The sequence below is a fragment of the Erithacus rubecula genome, assembly GCF_903797595.1.
Source record: "Erithacus rubecula genome assembly, chromosome: 4".
Classification (NCBI taxonomy): Eukaryota; Metazoa; Chordata; class Aves; order Passeriformes; family Muscicapidae; genus Erithacus; species Erithacus rubecula.
The window spans coordinates 65,236,728-65,252,290 of record NC_136686.1 but is presented as its reverse complement, the minus strand read 5'-3'; the positions used below and the strand labels follow the sequence as shown (position 1 = coordinate 65,252,290).

The following is a 15,563-nucleotide window of genomic DNA, read 5'->3' as shown; positions in this document are numbered from 1 at the left end:
GTGGAAATGGATCCATTTGAAGCACTGCATGGGGATAAACCCTGCTGAGCTTGTTTTTGTGGTCTGTGTTGTCTTCTTTGCTGGTCCTGTTTGGAGGATTTCTAAACCAAACTTCACGCTTAATGTAGAAGTGTCACCTTTACTTCAGCCACTTTGCAGATAAAAATTTAGTTTCAGCATTAATCTCATCTAATTTTGAGAAACTCCTTTAGGCCTCAAAATGCTCCTTAAAACCTTCTGGCCCATCTCCTTTTTTTTTTTTTTTTTTATTAAAGTGCTGCACCTTGATGTGTTTCTTTAAGCAGACACAAGTTTGGCTGGGGTTGCACATAACCTCTCAAATGATGTATTGTTGTTTTTTTTTTAAACAGACAGTGTTTTAAAATAACCCTTTCATGCTTGTGCCGTGCCCTTTGGGTGTGTTGTTTATTTTTGATGTGTGTTTTATGTTCCCCTGCACTGTCTGAGTTGTCATCCTGAACCAGGCAGCTTAAAGCCCTCCAGCCCTGTCCTTGGGCTTTGAGGCTCATGCTCTGTGTCCTGCCCAGGATAAACCACCAGAGCCTCACGTTTGTATGGAATGCTGTGATTTCAGCAGCTGGAAACTGTAAAAAGCCAGCCTGAGCTTTTGGATGTAGAAAAACTTCATGTCATGCTTTCAAAGTGGATATCAAAAGCAGATTGTTGTTTGCCATTTCTTGGTTCAGAGGCAGTGTCGAGTTCTGGAAATGTTCACTGCTGTAGCCTTGTGCTTGGCATTTTCTTCATGCTGTAGAAATCTGGCAGAAAATACTGCAATAATGGAAAACTGCATAAAAAACACATTAGTCTGTATGATTTTTTTTTTTTTTTTCTTTTTGGAGTTCATTAAAATGCCAAGCCCTGGATTAGAGCTTGGACCCTGCAATCCCCAGAAGGTCCCTGCAGGTCTCCTGCCCCTGGCACTCTGCCCAGTGACACTTCAAGATCCAGAGCTGCAGAGCTCAAATCCATTGAGCCAAAAATCTCCTGGCAGGGATGGGCTCAGCTCCTGGATCTGCAGTGGGACCTGAACTTGAGGTTTTTGGGACCTCAAGGTTCTTGCTGCTGAGCCATCACCTCTCCCCAAACCTTCCTCTCAGTCTCTCTCTCTATTTTTGGGAGACTCTTGTAGCTGCTCAGAAAAATTGACTTTTTGCTTCTTCTGCTGCCCAGTTTGTAGAGAACTGTGGTGCCCAAAAAGCTGCCATTTTCTTATGTGAAATTCTGGAACTGGTTGGTTCTGCTTCCTCTGAAACTTGACATTTCATTCTTTTTACTAAGAGAAAAAGATGCTGCAAATGGAAAGCCTCCTTTTTGGGGGGTAACTTTTCAGAAATGTTTATTGCTAGAATGAGCAGTGCCAGAAAGTTGGTGGAGCCTGTCCCTTCTCTCCTGAAGAAGCTTTTAAATTAAGAAATTGCTGGTAAGGCTTAGGAAAATGCAGTAGAAGAGAAAAGAAGCAAGTTTGGATTGTTAAGCAAGGTTATTTAAAATCTTGGGGTTTAAAAAATTCATTTCCATTATGAAATTAAGGATTTTTGAATAAGACATAAGATCACAGCTGAAACTTGCATTTTCCTCTATTTTAGCTACCTGATTAATTTCATCCTGGATGCCACGCTGGGGATGCTGCTGATCTGGCTGGGGGTGAAGGTTGTCTCCTGGATTGTGCAGCACAAGAAATACTCATACCTGGTTTTTGGGGAGTATGGTAGGTGCCACCTGCTCTGCCTAGGGGGGTTGGTGTGCTCCCAGCTGGGAATGAGGACAAGAAAATAGCAGGAACTTCAGTTTTTGGCTGAAATGTGAGCAGCTGCCTTCTGTTATCCCTTCTTCAAGGAGCTCATGAGGGTGAGTTAAATCCTGGAACCACTGGAATTACAGCAGGGTGCTGAGGAAAGTCTGGACATTTCCTTGGAGGTAGAATTTACCCCAGGACATCCATGTGGTAAATTGAGGTGTGTGGGATTCTTCCATAGGTTTTTTCCCTACCATCTCCATTCAGAATATGGAGTTGTTCTTGCATTTGCCTTGAGCTGTTTTAGGGATCAGTGTGACCCCAAAACTTGAGTTCTAAAGTGTGGCCTCTTTAAATTCCTGCCTTGACATGGAGAAAACCTTTCCAAAAAGCTGCTCTAAGCCAGCCCCACTAGAGGGTAGCAGTTCCCTTCCAAAAGAGCAGAGCCAGCTTGCTGGAGAAGCTGCAGGAAAGGGAAAAAATATTGTTTTGCCTATTTTACATTAAATCTAATGCATAGATTAATTCAGTCATATTTCAGAAAATACATCTTATTCATAAAAATGGCAGTCTTGCCTTTAAGATGTTAATCATTGTGTCTGTTCTGAAGTTAGTCTTGTTTCTTTGTGTTCTTAGTAGTGGTCTGGCATCTGAGCTGGTGAAACTTGGATCCAGTTAGGATTAATTTGGGGACCCCACTGCCTTGTGAATTTACTCAGCCTGTGCAGATGGGTCATGGCAGGGGATGCAGGGCCAGGCTGGGTTTGTGAGGCAGCAGAAGCAGCTACAGACTGGCAGTGAGATGATGTGTGATGTGGCAGGACCAGCTCTCCTCAGACCTCAGAGTGGCTTTCAGAGCTGATCTCCAGAGCAGCTTCAGCATCCTGGCAGCAGGGATTTGGTGGGGGGAATTACCTTTTGTGTTTTCCCTAATAGCTTCTCCTTTATAATAGATCCCTAAAGAGAGACAGCAGAAGAATCCAGATATTCTTAGTTCAGGAAATGGAATTTTTTCCCTTTGGAGCAGCAAGGACTGGGAGCCCAACCACCTCAGGACACATCTTCAGCTTCATGTGCCACATCAGCAGTTGAGCAGAAGCAAAAAACATGAAAAGTGTATTGGCAGAGCAGGAATGAACTTCTGTTGAGCTGTCGCTGGCCCCTCATTAGGGCTGGCTTAGACCACAGAAACAACCCACTCCTTTGAGAAAATCTTGCTTTCATTAGTAAAAAACAAGTTTGTGCTGTTGCTTGAATTTGGTCCTTGGATTGGGAGTTAAATATCCTATCCATCAAGTACAGTTTTTGGTGCAGGTCTCTGGCCAGAGTGACCCCAGTGGAAAATCCAGGTGGGAGCCAAGTGACATGTCCAAGGCAATCCTGTGGCAGGGCTGGGGAAGGAAAACACTCCCATCCTCATCTCTGCTGTTAAGTAACTTCCAAAACAGTTGGGAAGACGCTTGTAAACTTTGTACAGTTTGATGCAGGCTCCAAGAATATGATTCATTTTCTGGGCTAATTGCTGTACCAGACGTTTTCTCCTCAGGAGAATTGAGGGAAGCAATGCAGAGTCCTGCAGAGGAGAAAACCAGGAGAGCACCAAATCCATGTTGCAAACAGCAGTCATTGCCATTGCTGCACCATCAGAACAGAATGGTTGTGGTTCTGTTCAGTAGAGCCAGTACCCATCTTCCTGCATCAACTTGGAGGAAAAAAAAAATAAATCTGTCACAGCTGTGTCCTTCCAGCATCCCTGCTACTGATGCAAACCACTGCAGCTGCCCTTTGGTGTGGGCTGCAGCAGCTCCTCCTGCTCTGTGGTTGCTTCTCCTGCCTCTGCAGCCCTGGCTGCCTCCCCCTGTTCAGCTGCATTAATGGAGAAGTAAAGTCAAGGGGAGGGAAAACTCTTAAACCTATGCTGCTATTTTAAGCATCCAGCTGTCCAGAATTGTTTAGAAAAATCAATTACTTCCATATTTCCAAAAACCCAGGAACAGGCATTCTGAGATCAGCCTGAGCTCATGGCCAAACACTGCTGCAGCCAGGAATGAGCTAGTGGGGAATGCAAGGCTCCTGTTTGCATGTGTCCCTCCATCTTTTGCCCAAAAGCTCTTGGTTACTCTTTGAATTGCCTCTAAGCAGAGGAAACTGCATTTTGGACAATACTGTCTCTTCTCAGGATGCCTGGCTCCTGAGATCAAAGATTTGGGAAGTGTGTTTTTGGCACAGGTGGGCTTTGGGGAATGAGGGTTGCCTTACTCAGAGCTAACCAACTCCTACCCCTGAAGGTGTTGAAGGCCAGGTTGGATGGGACCCTGAGAAACTCCCATGGCAGAGGGTTTGGAACTAGGTGGTATTTTTAAGGTCTGTTCCAACCCAAACCATTCTGTGGTGATTCTGTGAAATTCCCCAAATGCACCATTGCTGTAGCAGGTCATGGTTGCAGGAGCTGTCCCTGTAGGGAACCATCACAGGGAGGAGAACAAAGCAGAGTTTGAGCTTCAAAAGATGTGGGAGATGGATACCCAAGCTCTTGGAGGTGCTGTTGGACCAGGACAGAGTGAGCAGGGGAGGTGCTGGCTCTGGTCAGGGTGTGCAGATCAAGCCTGACTGAACTTTGTGCCTCATCTCCAACCTGGTCCAGCTCTCTTCTCCCTCCCCATGGCAATGGGCAGCTCCCTAGAGAGCACCTTTGGATGGCTGCAGTGTCCTGACATTTTAATTGTGTTTTATAATTCTCCACTATTACTTTAGAAAAAAAAACCCAGTATTGCTTTTAAGTAAGCAAATGTGATGAATTTGAATTGAAAGATTTCCTGCAATATGGCAGAAATTTTTTCTAAAGGAGCATTAAGAAATAAGGGGGAGGAAAAGTGTTCTCACTGGAAAATGTCCCTCTGGGTGCCCATCTGGATGCTGACTTGGGTGTGACTCTAGCTGTGGTCACAGCTATCTCAGCCTGATGCTTTGTGCTTGTTCAGTGTCTGGAAATGGAAAGGCATCTTGCTTGGAGCCTTCAAAGTCTGTTTAGTGGGCTGTTGAACTCTGCTGGTCAAATTTAGATCTAATGGAATGTGCTCTGTGCCAGCTGCTGAGTTTAACTGAGGACCTGTGTAGGCTGCTCTTGGCCCCGTGGTGATGTTGTACAGAATTTCCATAACAAATGTTCCCATGTCCTGGAGCAGTGGAGGGAGCTGGCTGCTACTGCTGGAGGAAATACTGCTGGAAATAGCTCTAACCTCAGCCTGCTGGGCTTTTCCAGAGGGGGGAAAAGTGGGGAGAGGGCTGAGGGTCCTGCTCAGGGGCTGAGTGTGTGGTTGGGCCCCTTGCTCTGAGCAGGGCTGCAGCCTCTGAGCCTGCTGGAGCTGGATGGCAGCAACACTGTTCCCTGCAGGTTGAATATCCACAGGGATCAAAGATCCAGAGCAGTGTGTGGCACTGCACTCTGGGGACAGATTCTCACTGTGCCCTCACTTTTCTGCATTTCAGCAGTGTGGCAAGTTGGCCAGAGGGGTTGAGAATGCCCTGGAAGTGTTCATGACCAGGTTGGATGGGTTTTGGACAACCTGGTCTAGTGAGAGGTGTCCCTGCCCATGGGGTCCCTTCCAACTCACACCATTCTGTGATTCAATCATTTTAGTTCAGGTGCAGAAAGGGCCATAGAGGCTCTGGGGTGTGCACAGGACCCAGCTGTCTGCTCTGATGCATCACATTCCCATCTCTAAAAACCTGGTTTTGTCCTCCAAGTGAGCATTTCACACAATGCTGAGTTTACTGCTGTTTCCTACTCTCCTCTGTTCTTGGCACTGGTAATTACATCCTTTGGTTGTAGAGAAACCATTTGAGTATCTCCTAAAAAGTTTCTTACTTCTTCTACCCCTACTCTTTCACTCAGTACAACTTGCAGCACTTTCAAATACTTGCCTTTCCTCAAAACCCCTGAACCCTCCACTTTGGCTGTGCTTGAGCTTTTTTCCTACCTGCTCTGTGCACAAGTCCCCAGAATGCAAGTCTGTAAATAAAGCTGTCTGGCAGTAATGTGTGGGCTGTGCTGACAGCTCAGGGCATTAGGCAGCCTGGATTAAAACTAATCCTGTTGTGTGGTAGCAGCTCAAATACCTCCAGCTCTGCTGCTCTGTCTCCCCAGCAGTTGAGCTCCCACACACGAGTGGAACATGAGACACATTTGAGGTTGTCACAGGCTCCAGTGGTTCTTGGGCTGCTCCAGAAGTTTTGCTGGTGGTGGGGAGCACCAGGAATGCTGCTGGAGGAGAGCAGTCAAAATTCAGTGGGTGCATCCTTAGGGGTGAAGGGGGATATTAATTTCTACAAGGATGGGAGATGGCTGTAGGAAGGTTTTAGCAGAGGGTGCTCATTAAGCTGGAGGGAGAGGTTTGTGATAGATTCCATGTGCTGGGTTGCTCCCAGCTGGAACCAGGGACAGGAAGGTTTCAAAGGGAGTGTGATACAGATAATCACCCAACGGGTGTGATGTGGAGGCTGCAATGATCATTCAGACCAACTCCCCGCTCTGCTGTGTTCAGAGCTTTCCTTTCCTTGTAGGAAAGAGGAGGACATTTTTTTATTCTAATTTTTTTTTTTAGCCTCCAGATGCAGATGAGTTTTTTTTACTGGCAACATGGTATGGCTGAAAGTCTTGTGGGCTCTGCTTGAGATTTATGTATAGAAGAACTTCCTGTAAGAAGAATCTATTCCCATCCATAGAGCAGGGCACCTGTGGGCAGCACTTCATCCATCAAAGACATCAGGCTGAATCTGAGGGTGCCTCTGACCAGCTCCAGCCTTTCCCTGCAGTGGAAGGAGAGGTGGCAAATTTGTCTTATGGGCTTGTCTAGGGACCACCCCAAAAGCTTCCCTGATGAGATACCAGAACATGCTGACTGGAATGTTCCTGGTGTTGGTCAGAATTAGGTGGATTAATGGTGTTAGGTGGTGGATTAGTGGATGATGGACACTGGAGTGGATCAGTGGTCCCTGGATGGCTCCACACCTGCTGAGGTGAGAAGCAGACAGCTGCATTCCTTGGTGAGCTGGAAATGAGCTGCAGTCTCTGAGTCACCTTTGCAGCCCTTAAGGCCATGCTGCTGTTTTGTTTTCACTTTTGTCTTGAATCATTTTGGTGCAGAGCAGCCTCCTGTCCTTGGGAGATGAGGATGCAGTGAAAAATAACAGTAGAAACACCCTCTGATCTCCCTGCTGGGTATGAAAGTTAAATCCTGAATATCCAGGCAAGTCTGGTTAGGAAGGGTGGATTAGGAAGCAGGTTGTCTTTCCTATGGGCTGTGTATCAGCCTGGTGAGCCCAGACCTGCCTTGAGCTGCACAGAATGCAGAACCAAGAGCCTCAGGCCATTGTTGAGGTGGTGAATTGTAGTGATTTGGCCTTGCCAGGGGGCAGGTATTTGGGAGAGATCTCAAACTTGCTGCTGCCTTTTGGACAGGCTGAGATGACAGAGGGAAGGGCAGTCACAGAGAGCTGATTCACAAAGGGTGCTGTGGGTTTTGGTCCTGTCCCTCCATGGGGGACAGAGCACAGCTGACAACACAGAGCAGAAGGGAAAGAGTTCAAATGCAGGAAGGATACAACGGATGTGTTTGTTTTCCTGTTTTGTGTGTACTCAGAGCTCTGATGGTGGTGATGATGTGGGGGTTTCTGGGAGAGTTGATTTGTTTTGGGGTGTGGGGTGAAAAGGTTCACTGGACCCAGCGTGTGTGCCAAAGGCAGCTGGGCATCCTGATCTATTGGCAGAGGCTTTTGGGAGGATCTGAGCCTCCCTGACACCAGCCTGTGGCTGCCAGCTGCCTCTAACACTGCTCCCATCTCCTCACAGACCACCCATTAAGCTGTTGCCTGCCAGGGAGCAGAGATTCCTCTCCAGAATCCTCCCCAGGCTCTGCTGGGTGTGCTTCCACATAACCTTCCTGGCTCCCTCTTCCTGCCCTCCCTCTGTGCAGTTCCTGCTGGTTTGGCTCTCTCTGCTTGCTCTCTGCACCCTTGGCCTCTCATTCCCTCTCCTCTTCTTTGCTTCCTTCTCAGTCATGGCTCAAGGAATTAAGAATTTGGGCCACAAGCTCATCCTACCTTGGACACTACCAGGATGCTTCTACTTTTTAGCTGTAGCTTTGCAATGAGGCAGATGTTTTGGTACATTGCTAACAAATGACAGAATAAGGACAAATGTACCTGGAAAAGGACAAATGTACCTGGAAAACCTGTTTGGCACTTGCTGGGAAGCTGATCCCCACAGAGCTGGGGCTTGGTTGGACACAGCTCTTACCAATCCCAGTATGTGCTGCTGGTTTTTGTGGCCAGAGGTTTTAATTGGTGTGGATAAATGTGCCTTGGCAGATTGCTGGTGTTGTCTCCCCCTGCCACATCTCGACAGAATTGTGCTGAAAAGTGGGGAAAAGTGTTCAAAAGTGAAGCAAGGCTCCCAGCCTGATGCCAGCTGACCACACTGAGCTTTGGCACCTGTCAGTGCCACCAGCACAGGTTCTCTTGCATGGATGGAATTCAAAATCCCAGCCAGATAATGCTGGGAACAAGTGTTGCCAGGGGTTATCTTTGTCTTTAAGTGGTAGGAGGAAATGCTGCAGCTTTCCTGAGCCAGATACAGCAGCTCAGTTTTGCAGACCTGAGATATTGTGGTGAGCCAGGGGAGGTGATAACCAGCTGGCAGGGTGCTCACAGAGGGCTGGAGCAAGCACATGTAATAGATATTGTTGTTAACAACACAAATATGCTTTTCCTCATTTCTTGGTGAGTACCCCATTGGAATCATTCATATTTAATCAGCATTGATTCTTTTTGAGTGAATTGCTTTAAAACCTGGGGCAATGGAGCTCCTGTCTCTTGCTCAGACAGTATCACATAACCAGCCTTTCACTTCATCAGCACAATGAAATAATTCTGTTCAGGCCCAAGAAGTTACACTGCTTGTAGGGAAAATGGTGACTTGAAATTTTCAAACTGTTTCTGGCAGCTGTGTGGGTAAGGCTTGGCAGGGAGCACATTGCAGGTTATATCTTTAATGATTTATTTGCTTTTAGTTTATTTTATAGAAGAGTGTGCAGGTACTGACTGGTCCTTGCAGAGAGAAGGGTCAGTACCAAGCATGAGGCAACTTTTCTGCAAGGCTGTCTCCTCCTGTCCTCTGTCCCAGATTTAATACTCTGTTTTTCCAGGTGATCCTCCACAAGCTGCTGCCTGGATTGGCCAGTGTATCCTCTACTTGCTGATAATGGTTTTTGAGAAGACTGTGATTAGCCTTGTCTTGCTTATCCCTGGCTGGACAAAGGTAAGCAGTATTTTTCTAGCTGTAGCTGTTGTAGTTTCTTTTTTGTCAGTTTTGCCTGATTCATGGTTCCCAAAATTGAAGGCCTTTAATCCTCACACTTGCTGACATCACTCTGTAATCATTAGCTATTACTTATATTTTGGGAAACATGACTTTCATAATGGTTTGGCTTTTGGTGCATTCTCTTGCTAGTCAAAAGCTAATGGAATAAGATGATGTTTTAATTTTCTTTCCCATTCTTGGAAGGCTAAAATGGGTTGGGCTGGCAGTTGAGCTCCTTCAGTCCTGCCAGAGGATTTCTGTGTTATTCTGTCAAGTCAGTCCATGTTGATGTTTTGTGATGCCATGCTTAAACCAGGAGGACTCTTAAATATTAATTTGGAAAGTGCTATACAAGTACTGTGTTGCCTTTTCCTGCTGGCAATTAACATATGCCAGCAATGTTAATTGTGTTGGTCAGAAGTTTACCTTTAAAACAATAAAAACATTAGCCTGTGGAGGTTTTACCCATATACTGTTGGCAGGTAGGTGTGATGGGTGTAAAAACCTAATTCTGGAGTCAGGTGGCTCCAGTTTGGAGTCCACTTTCACCAGGCACTGTGTAGCTTGTCTGAGGAGTTATCTCCAGCAGTCTGGGAGCACTTATCTCTTCAAGGGTTGTCCTTCAAACCCAGCAGCCCACAGTGCTCACATTTGGATGTGAGCTCCTTCAGCAGCACAAATCCAGGTCCAGAGATGCTGCTGGATTCCTCTCTATGATTGCTGTTTGTGGCTGGTGTCCTTGTTCTGCAGATGAGCTCCAGGGAGCCAAGGGAAGTCCCACCAGTTGTTGTCATGGATAGTTACACTGAAAAAACTTGCTTCTGTACAAAATCACATGTTTGGCAGCTGGGCTAAGGGAATATCCTGTGTAATCTTTTAGGAGCTGGATTGAAGCACAGGCTGCAGAGCTCTGGCTGTTTATGTAAGAAAACAACCAGTTTTCATTAAAGATCTTGCAACAGAGCTGTTCACATAACACTTGTAAATGTTTTCCCCTCTGCAGCTTCAGCAGATCCTCCTGGGTTACATCCCAAACCCTCAGCTGGAGCTCGTCCTGGTGATGTTTGTTGTGCCTTTCATAGTCAATGTAAGTGGTGCCTCTGCAATGCTGGGTGTGCTGGTTTGGAAATGACAGTACACCCTTGTGAAGTGTGCACAGGGACTGGCTTGAAGTGGCTGGAACAGGGTGGAGGGGTGTGCAAAGAATCTGTCTGTCACAAATCTGTCACTGCCACAGTCCCTGTTCCCAGTGCTTGTCCCTTTCACAGAACTGCTGTAGGGTTGACTCTTCACCTTTTGGAATAAAATTGGATCTTGTTAGGTAAGAGCTCATCTCAGCTGCAAGCTATGGGCATGGGGATGCCCAAAATCCTTTCATGTCCTATAAGATGGCTTGTGACCTTGACAGTCCATCATTTGGCTCGATGTCAGATTGTGTTACAATAATACTAGGTGCTCAAGGTTACCCAGAACAGTTCTTCTTCTCTTGAAAACCTCTTGAAAGCTCAGCTCTTTCATGGTTCCCCTGATTCTGGGTAATCCTTGAGCTTCTGCTCTGTTTCTGCTAAGGTGGGAAGTGGGAACAAAGTGTTACCACACAGATGCTCCCTGGACAAGAAGGGAGTTGAACTCAATTTCAGCTCATCCCATGCACATTTCAATGGATGCAGCACTGAACTTTGGATGGAGCTTGGTTCAGTGGTTATTTCTAGTAGAAACTCTTCCTATTGTGTCTTATTTACTCTGGATGTTCAACAGCTATGGAAACAATCAGATTTGTGTAAGAAGGGACTTAAGGAATTTGACTGATCCAATCCCCATGGACACAGGATTGATTTAGATATGAGGTTGATCAAGGCTGGGTGTCCAGAGAACCCAAGAGGAGAAGACATCTCTGTGATTGAATGACTTTTTTTTGGTCTCTGCAATGCATTGATGTAGCTTCTTTCTGCCCAAGGCCATTATGTTCTGGGTTGTGGACAGCTTGATCATGAGGAAATACAAGCAGAAGGATACCCTAGACATCAATGGATCCACAGAAACTCCTCGGGCCAGGAGGACTGAGGAATCTCAGGTAAGACCAGGGATGCAGACTTGGGTTTCAGACCCAGCTGCAGATCTGGGGGATGGTCTGTGTTTTATAGAACCCTATAACAGAACATCACATTGCCTGGACCTGGGGTGGTGCTTTATGAATGGGGGTGAAGTGTTGCTGAAATACTGCCCTGAATGATGACAATACCTTGGGGGATGAGCTGGCTTCTGCACTGAACTGTGTGTGCAGGCTAGAATTGTCACTCTGAGCTTTGCTAATTTTAATTGTAATCAGTTTTGGGTGGGAAGAGCTTACTTTCCTCTCTGTAATTATTAGCATCCTTTTAAGAGAACAAGGTTTAGCTGGAAATCCTATTTTTGTCAGAATTTGGTAGGTTTTCAACCAGATAATTGTCCCTTAGCTGGAGGAGGCTGTATTTTGTGTAGTCTGAGCCTGACAGTTAAAAGTTGTGGTGGGGGAGGAAATGCTGCAGTTCCAGCAGACTTTGTTCTTCCTAATCATGTGTGATTCGTTGGGTAGGTAGTGTCTGCTTCTTACTGGCCTTTGGGCAGAGTCCACAGTCTTGGTTCCTGGGAGGATTTCCCTTCCTTCTGCTGGCACCCAGGCCTGGTTTCAGTGTGTTCTGACTGCTGATATCCTGCAGCTCACTGACAAGCTTTACCCAGATAAGATAATTTCTGGCAATCACAGACTGGCTCCTGGAGGAGCTTCTGCTGAGGAATTTAGGATGAACAGAAATAGCTCTTGCTCTCTGAGAGTTCTTTCATGAGGAGTAACTGAGCTCTTGTGCTGGTAGATGGGGTGACCCATCACTGGTGGCTCTGCAGCACACACAGGGGTAGTAATGTTTTAACAGAGTGTGCTTGGCAGTCTGCACTGCAGCCAAGGCTTCTTTGTGTCCCAGGGCTGCAGAGGGGAAGTGGCAGTGTCAGAGCAATCCTCTGGCAGGGAGGGCAGGCAGATGTGAGCAGCTGCTGGGACAATGGAGTGACTCCTCCTGGCCCTGCCTCTGGATAAACAGCTCTGCTGAGGTCACTGGGGGCAAAGCCCTGCCCTGCTCTCTGGATGTGTTCCTGAGGGCCCAAGGTCAGTCAGAATTACACCAGCTCAGAAGCAGAGCTGAGGAGGTGACATCTCTGTTTGAGACCAGGATCTCCTCCACAGCTTGTGCAGCCAAACCTTGCAGCCCCAGGCTCACAGGTGGTGGGGAGATGGTGTCACAGGTACTGCTCCTCCATGAGATGGAGCTGCACCTCTGCCCTGTGCCACTGGGACTCTGCAAGTGGTTTGTGACCAGTTTTGGATAATCTGAAGGAATGATACCTGCTGATTTCCAGATGCTAAGAAAGCCTCTTCTGGCAGGTCAACAAATGGGAAGTTTCAGGTTGTGGAAACAATTCCCACAATATTCCACTTTCTGTCAAAGGTTTCTCTCCTCCTCCAAGTACCTGATTGCTTTTCTCTGAGATTCCAGCCAAAATTCAACAATGTGCAAGTCATCTGTTCATGCTGAAACCCTCTGATCCATCTCTGCAGTGGAGCTCCCAAGGGGATTGGTTTCTCCTGGGAGCAATCTGCAGGGATTGCTTCCTTTATGCTCAGACATGTTCCTGTGCCTCTGACCTGACAAATATTTTGGGCAGAGAAGGAAGCTTATGAAGAAATACAGAAGTGGGTCACCTGTTTTCAACTCTTTCTTGGCACTGGGCCTTGAGGAATAGCCTTAAGCTCCTGCTTCAGGTATCAGCTTCTTAAGCTGTGAACTAATGTTGACTGGCTGAGCCCTACAGCTGGATTGACTGGAATTTAGGCACAAAAGCAGAAAATGAGCATTTGCTGGGCTTGTTGCTGCTAATAACCTGTTCAGGTGGGGGAATTTCTTGTTTCCCTGCTGCCCAGAGGAGGAGGAAGGGGGCTGAGGGGTGTAGGGCAGAGCTAATGTGTCCCACAGGTTTATCAGGGTTCATCAGGGCTGTCTCACTGCAGGCGCCACCAGCTCCCCATCTCACTGCCAGCTTGAATTTCAACCCTCTGCCTATCTCACCAATGGAGTGTCTTTATTTTCACATGAACCAGCAGTTAGTGTTTGGGAAAGGAGGGGGAGAGATAGGAAGGAGAATGGAAAGAGTGGGCTGCAGTTAACCTGTTAAAAGCCCATGGTCTTTGTTTTCTCTGGGGAAAGGAACCCTCAGCTCTGTCCTTGGCTTGGTAGAGCAGCTGGGCAGCAAGAAGAAACCAACAGCAAATCTGGTGTCACTGAGTGACTCTGTGGCTGCAGCCAGGGAAGTGCAGCCTCCTGTGGGCTTTGAAGCTCCTTTGGTGAGCCAAAGGATGAGCTCTTGCTGCTTCTTTTACACTGAATCCCTGAAAGGGACAAACTGCCCTCTTATGGTTGGAAGAATGTCACCCTTCTTTCCTTCCTTCCATGTCAGTCTTAAGCTTCAGTCTCCTGCCCTGCCTTGTAACTGTTCATGGAGTAATTTTTTTCCCCCTCTTTTGGGATAGAAAAGGATCTCTTGAATGCCAGTCTGCATCCAGTGCTGTTCAGCCTGGGGAAATGAATCCATCTGCAAAGCCCTTATTTTTGCTTTATATGTGTCCTGCCCTTGACCCGAGGCTCTTTTCCCTTGCCCTTGTAACTCCCAATGAACTTTAGATCTTATCAGTGATTCTTTGTTTCCTCTACTCAGGAAAACAAGTCAGTTTTAATAATGTTTTATTTGATCTGTTTTTTCAGTTGTTGTTCTTTTTCCCCAGGGAGGTGGAAGAGTTTTTGTTCCTTTCCTGAAGGCTTACATTTTTAGATACAACCCTTAAAGCCAAAATCTAGTAACAGTGGTACTTGTGAGAAAAATTAAGGTGAAATTAGAGGTTACTCTGAGGCTGGAGGGAAAGTCAATATGCTGCATGAGGACCTGCCTTTGGTCAGGATGGAGTTCAGCACCTGTCCTAATTCCCTTCATAAGGAACTCTGTATTTTGGTATTTATTAGATGAAGATACTGATAGACATCAATACAGTGCTGCTTACTTGTAAGTGTTGAAAAACTTGAAGTCCATAAGGAAATTGGATTTGCCTGTTGCTTAGCCAAGAAAGAATTCTCTTTTTGATTTTTAATTAGCTCAAACTCATGGTGAATTCTGGTGCCAGGTCCTTACAGGGAAGATAAATGAAGCTGGGCATTGAGGTGCCTCTGGAAGGAAACAGTCCCAGCTCCCAGTCCTCATGCTGTGGAATGTGTGAGATGTTTGAGGACTGCTGAGTGAGACAGCAGCACATTGTCCCAGGACTGGGAAACCATGTCCCACTCCCAGCTGTGCCACCAGCCTGCTGTGATCCTGACCTGGATGCATCTGCAGGGAAAGAGCCTTGTCCAAGTTGTGCTGAAAACTCCCAAATTGGAATTGGGATTGGAAATGATACCTGAGGGTGTGTCCTGTGACTGTCATGGCAATGAGCTGCTCTCTCAAATTCCTGAGTTGTGGAAAGGTTACTGGGTGCTGTTGGCTTGTGTAGTTCCTACAAGTGAGCAAGTAGCAGCCTGGATGGGTCTGGATGCACAGCACTGTCACCTCCCCTGCTTGGCTGCAAGGGGGTTTGAATTTTCTGCTGAAACCCACCCAAATCACCAGTTCAACACATCCCACAACCACTCTGTGGCAGCCTGTCAGAGCTCAGTGAGTTCACAGTGCTGCCTGTGAGTAATCACCCACAAGTTCCTTCAGGTTCAACAGCATCACATTATCAATGGAATAAACAGAGGAAATCTTCATGTGAGAGAGATGGAAACTTTTCAGTGTGTGTCCTGAACCAAAAAAAAAAAAAATGTATATATTCCTTGAGACCAATGAGGGGGACAAGGGAATTTAATCCAGTTTGCTGCTGTCCTTTGGGTGTCTGGCTGTGAAGAGAACAGTGGATGGAGGGGCTGGGCTGTGTGTGAGGGTGGGGAGCAGGAAATCTTCCCCTGCGGCTCTTCTGCTGCTTTGAAGTCACTGACTCACTGGAGTTCTGTTTTTCCTGTTTAGTGGTTTTGTTGCTGTGGTGACTGGCCCTGTGGTGCTGCCTGTGTGCTAACAAGTGGAGGGCACATGAATTCACAACTGTGTGTGGAGATAGAGACAGGAGTCATTCCCCCTGCTCCTGGTTTTACCCAAGGGATCCTGGGCTCTGGGAATGTTGGGAATGTTCTGTGTGTGAGCACTGGGCTGAAAGTCCATGAACCATTCTTAGGGCTTTGAGCTGGAAGGCTGCTGAGTCAGGGAGACTTCATAGTGACAGTGCAGCTTCTCTTACCCAAATGTGGGTGTTTGAGGAGATGGGGGTAGGTAGAGTCCTGAAACACAGCTCTAATGACGAGCAGCTGAGGGATGTGGGATGCAGGAGAA

General features: G+C 46.8%; 1 protein-coding gene across 1 annotated transcript in view; it reads left to right on the top strand.

The window, feature by feature from the left end:
- The window catches only part of LOC306801682 (store-operated calcium entry regulator STIMATE-like), a 29,140-nt gene that overhangs the window by 11,737 nt on the left and 1,840 nt on the right, over positions 1-15,563 (top strand). The window contains exons 4-7 of the mRNA XM_079304944.1: positions 1,611-1,732; positions 8,965-9,077; positions 10,123-10,206; positions 11,077-11,193. Of these exons, the coding sequence (XP_079161070.1) occupies positions 1,611-1,732; positions 8,965-9,077; positions 10,123-10,206; positions 11,077-11,193 (436 nt within the window). The remainder of the gene's footprint in view (positions 1-1,610; positions 1,733-8,964; positions 9,078-10,122; positions 10,207-11,076; positions 11,194-15,563) is intronic.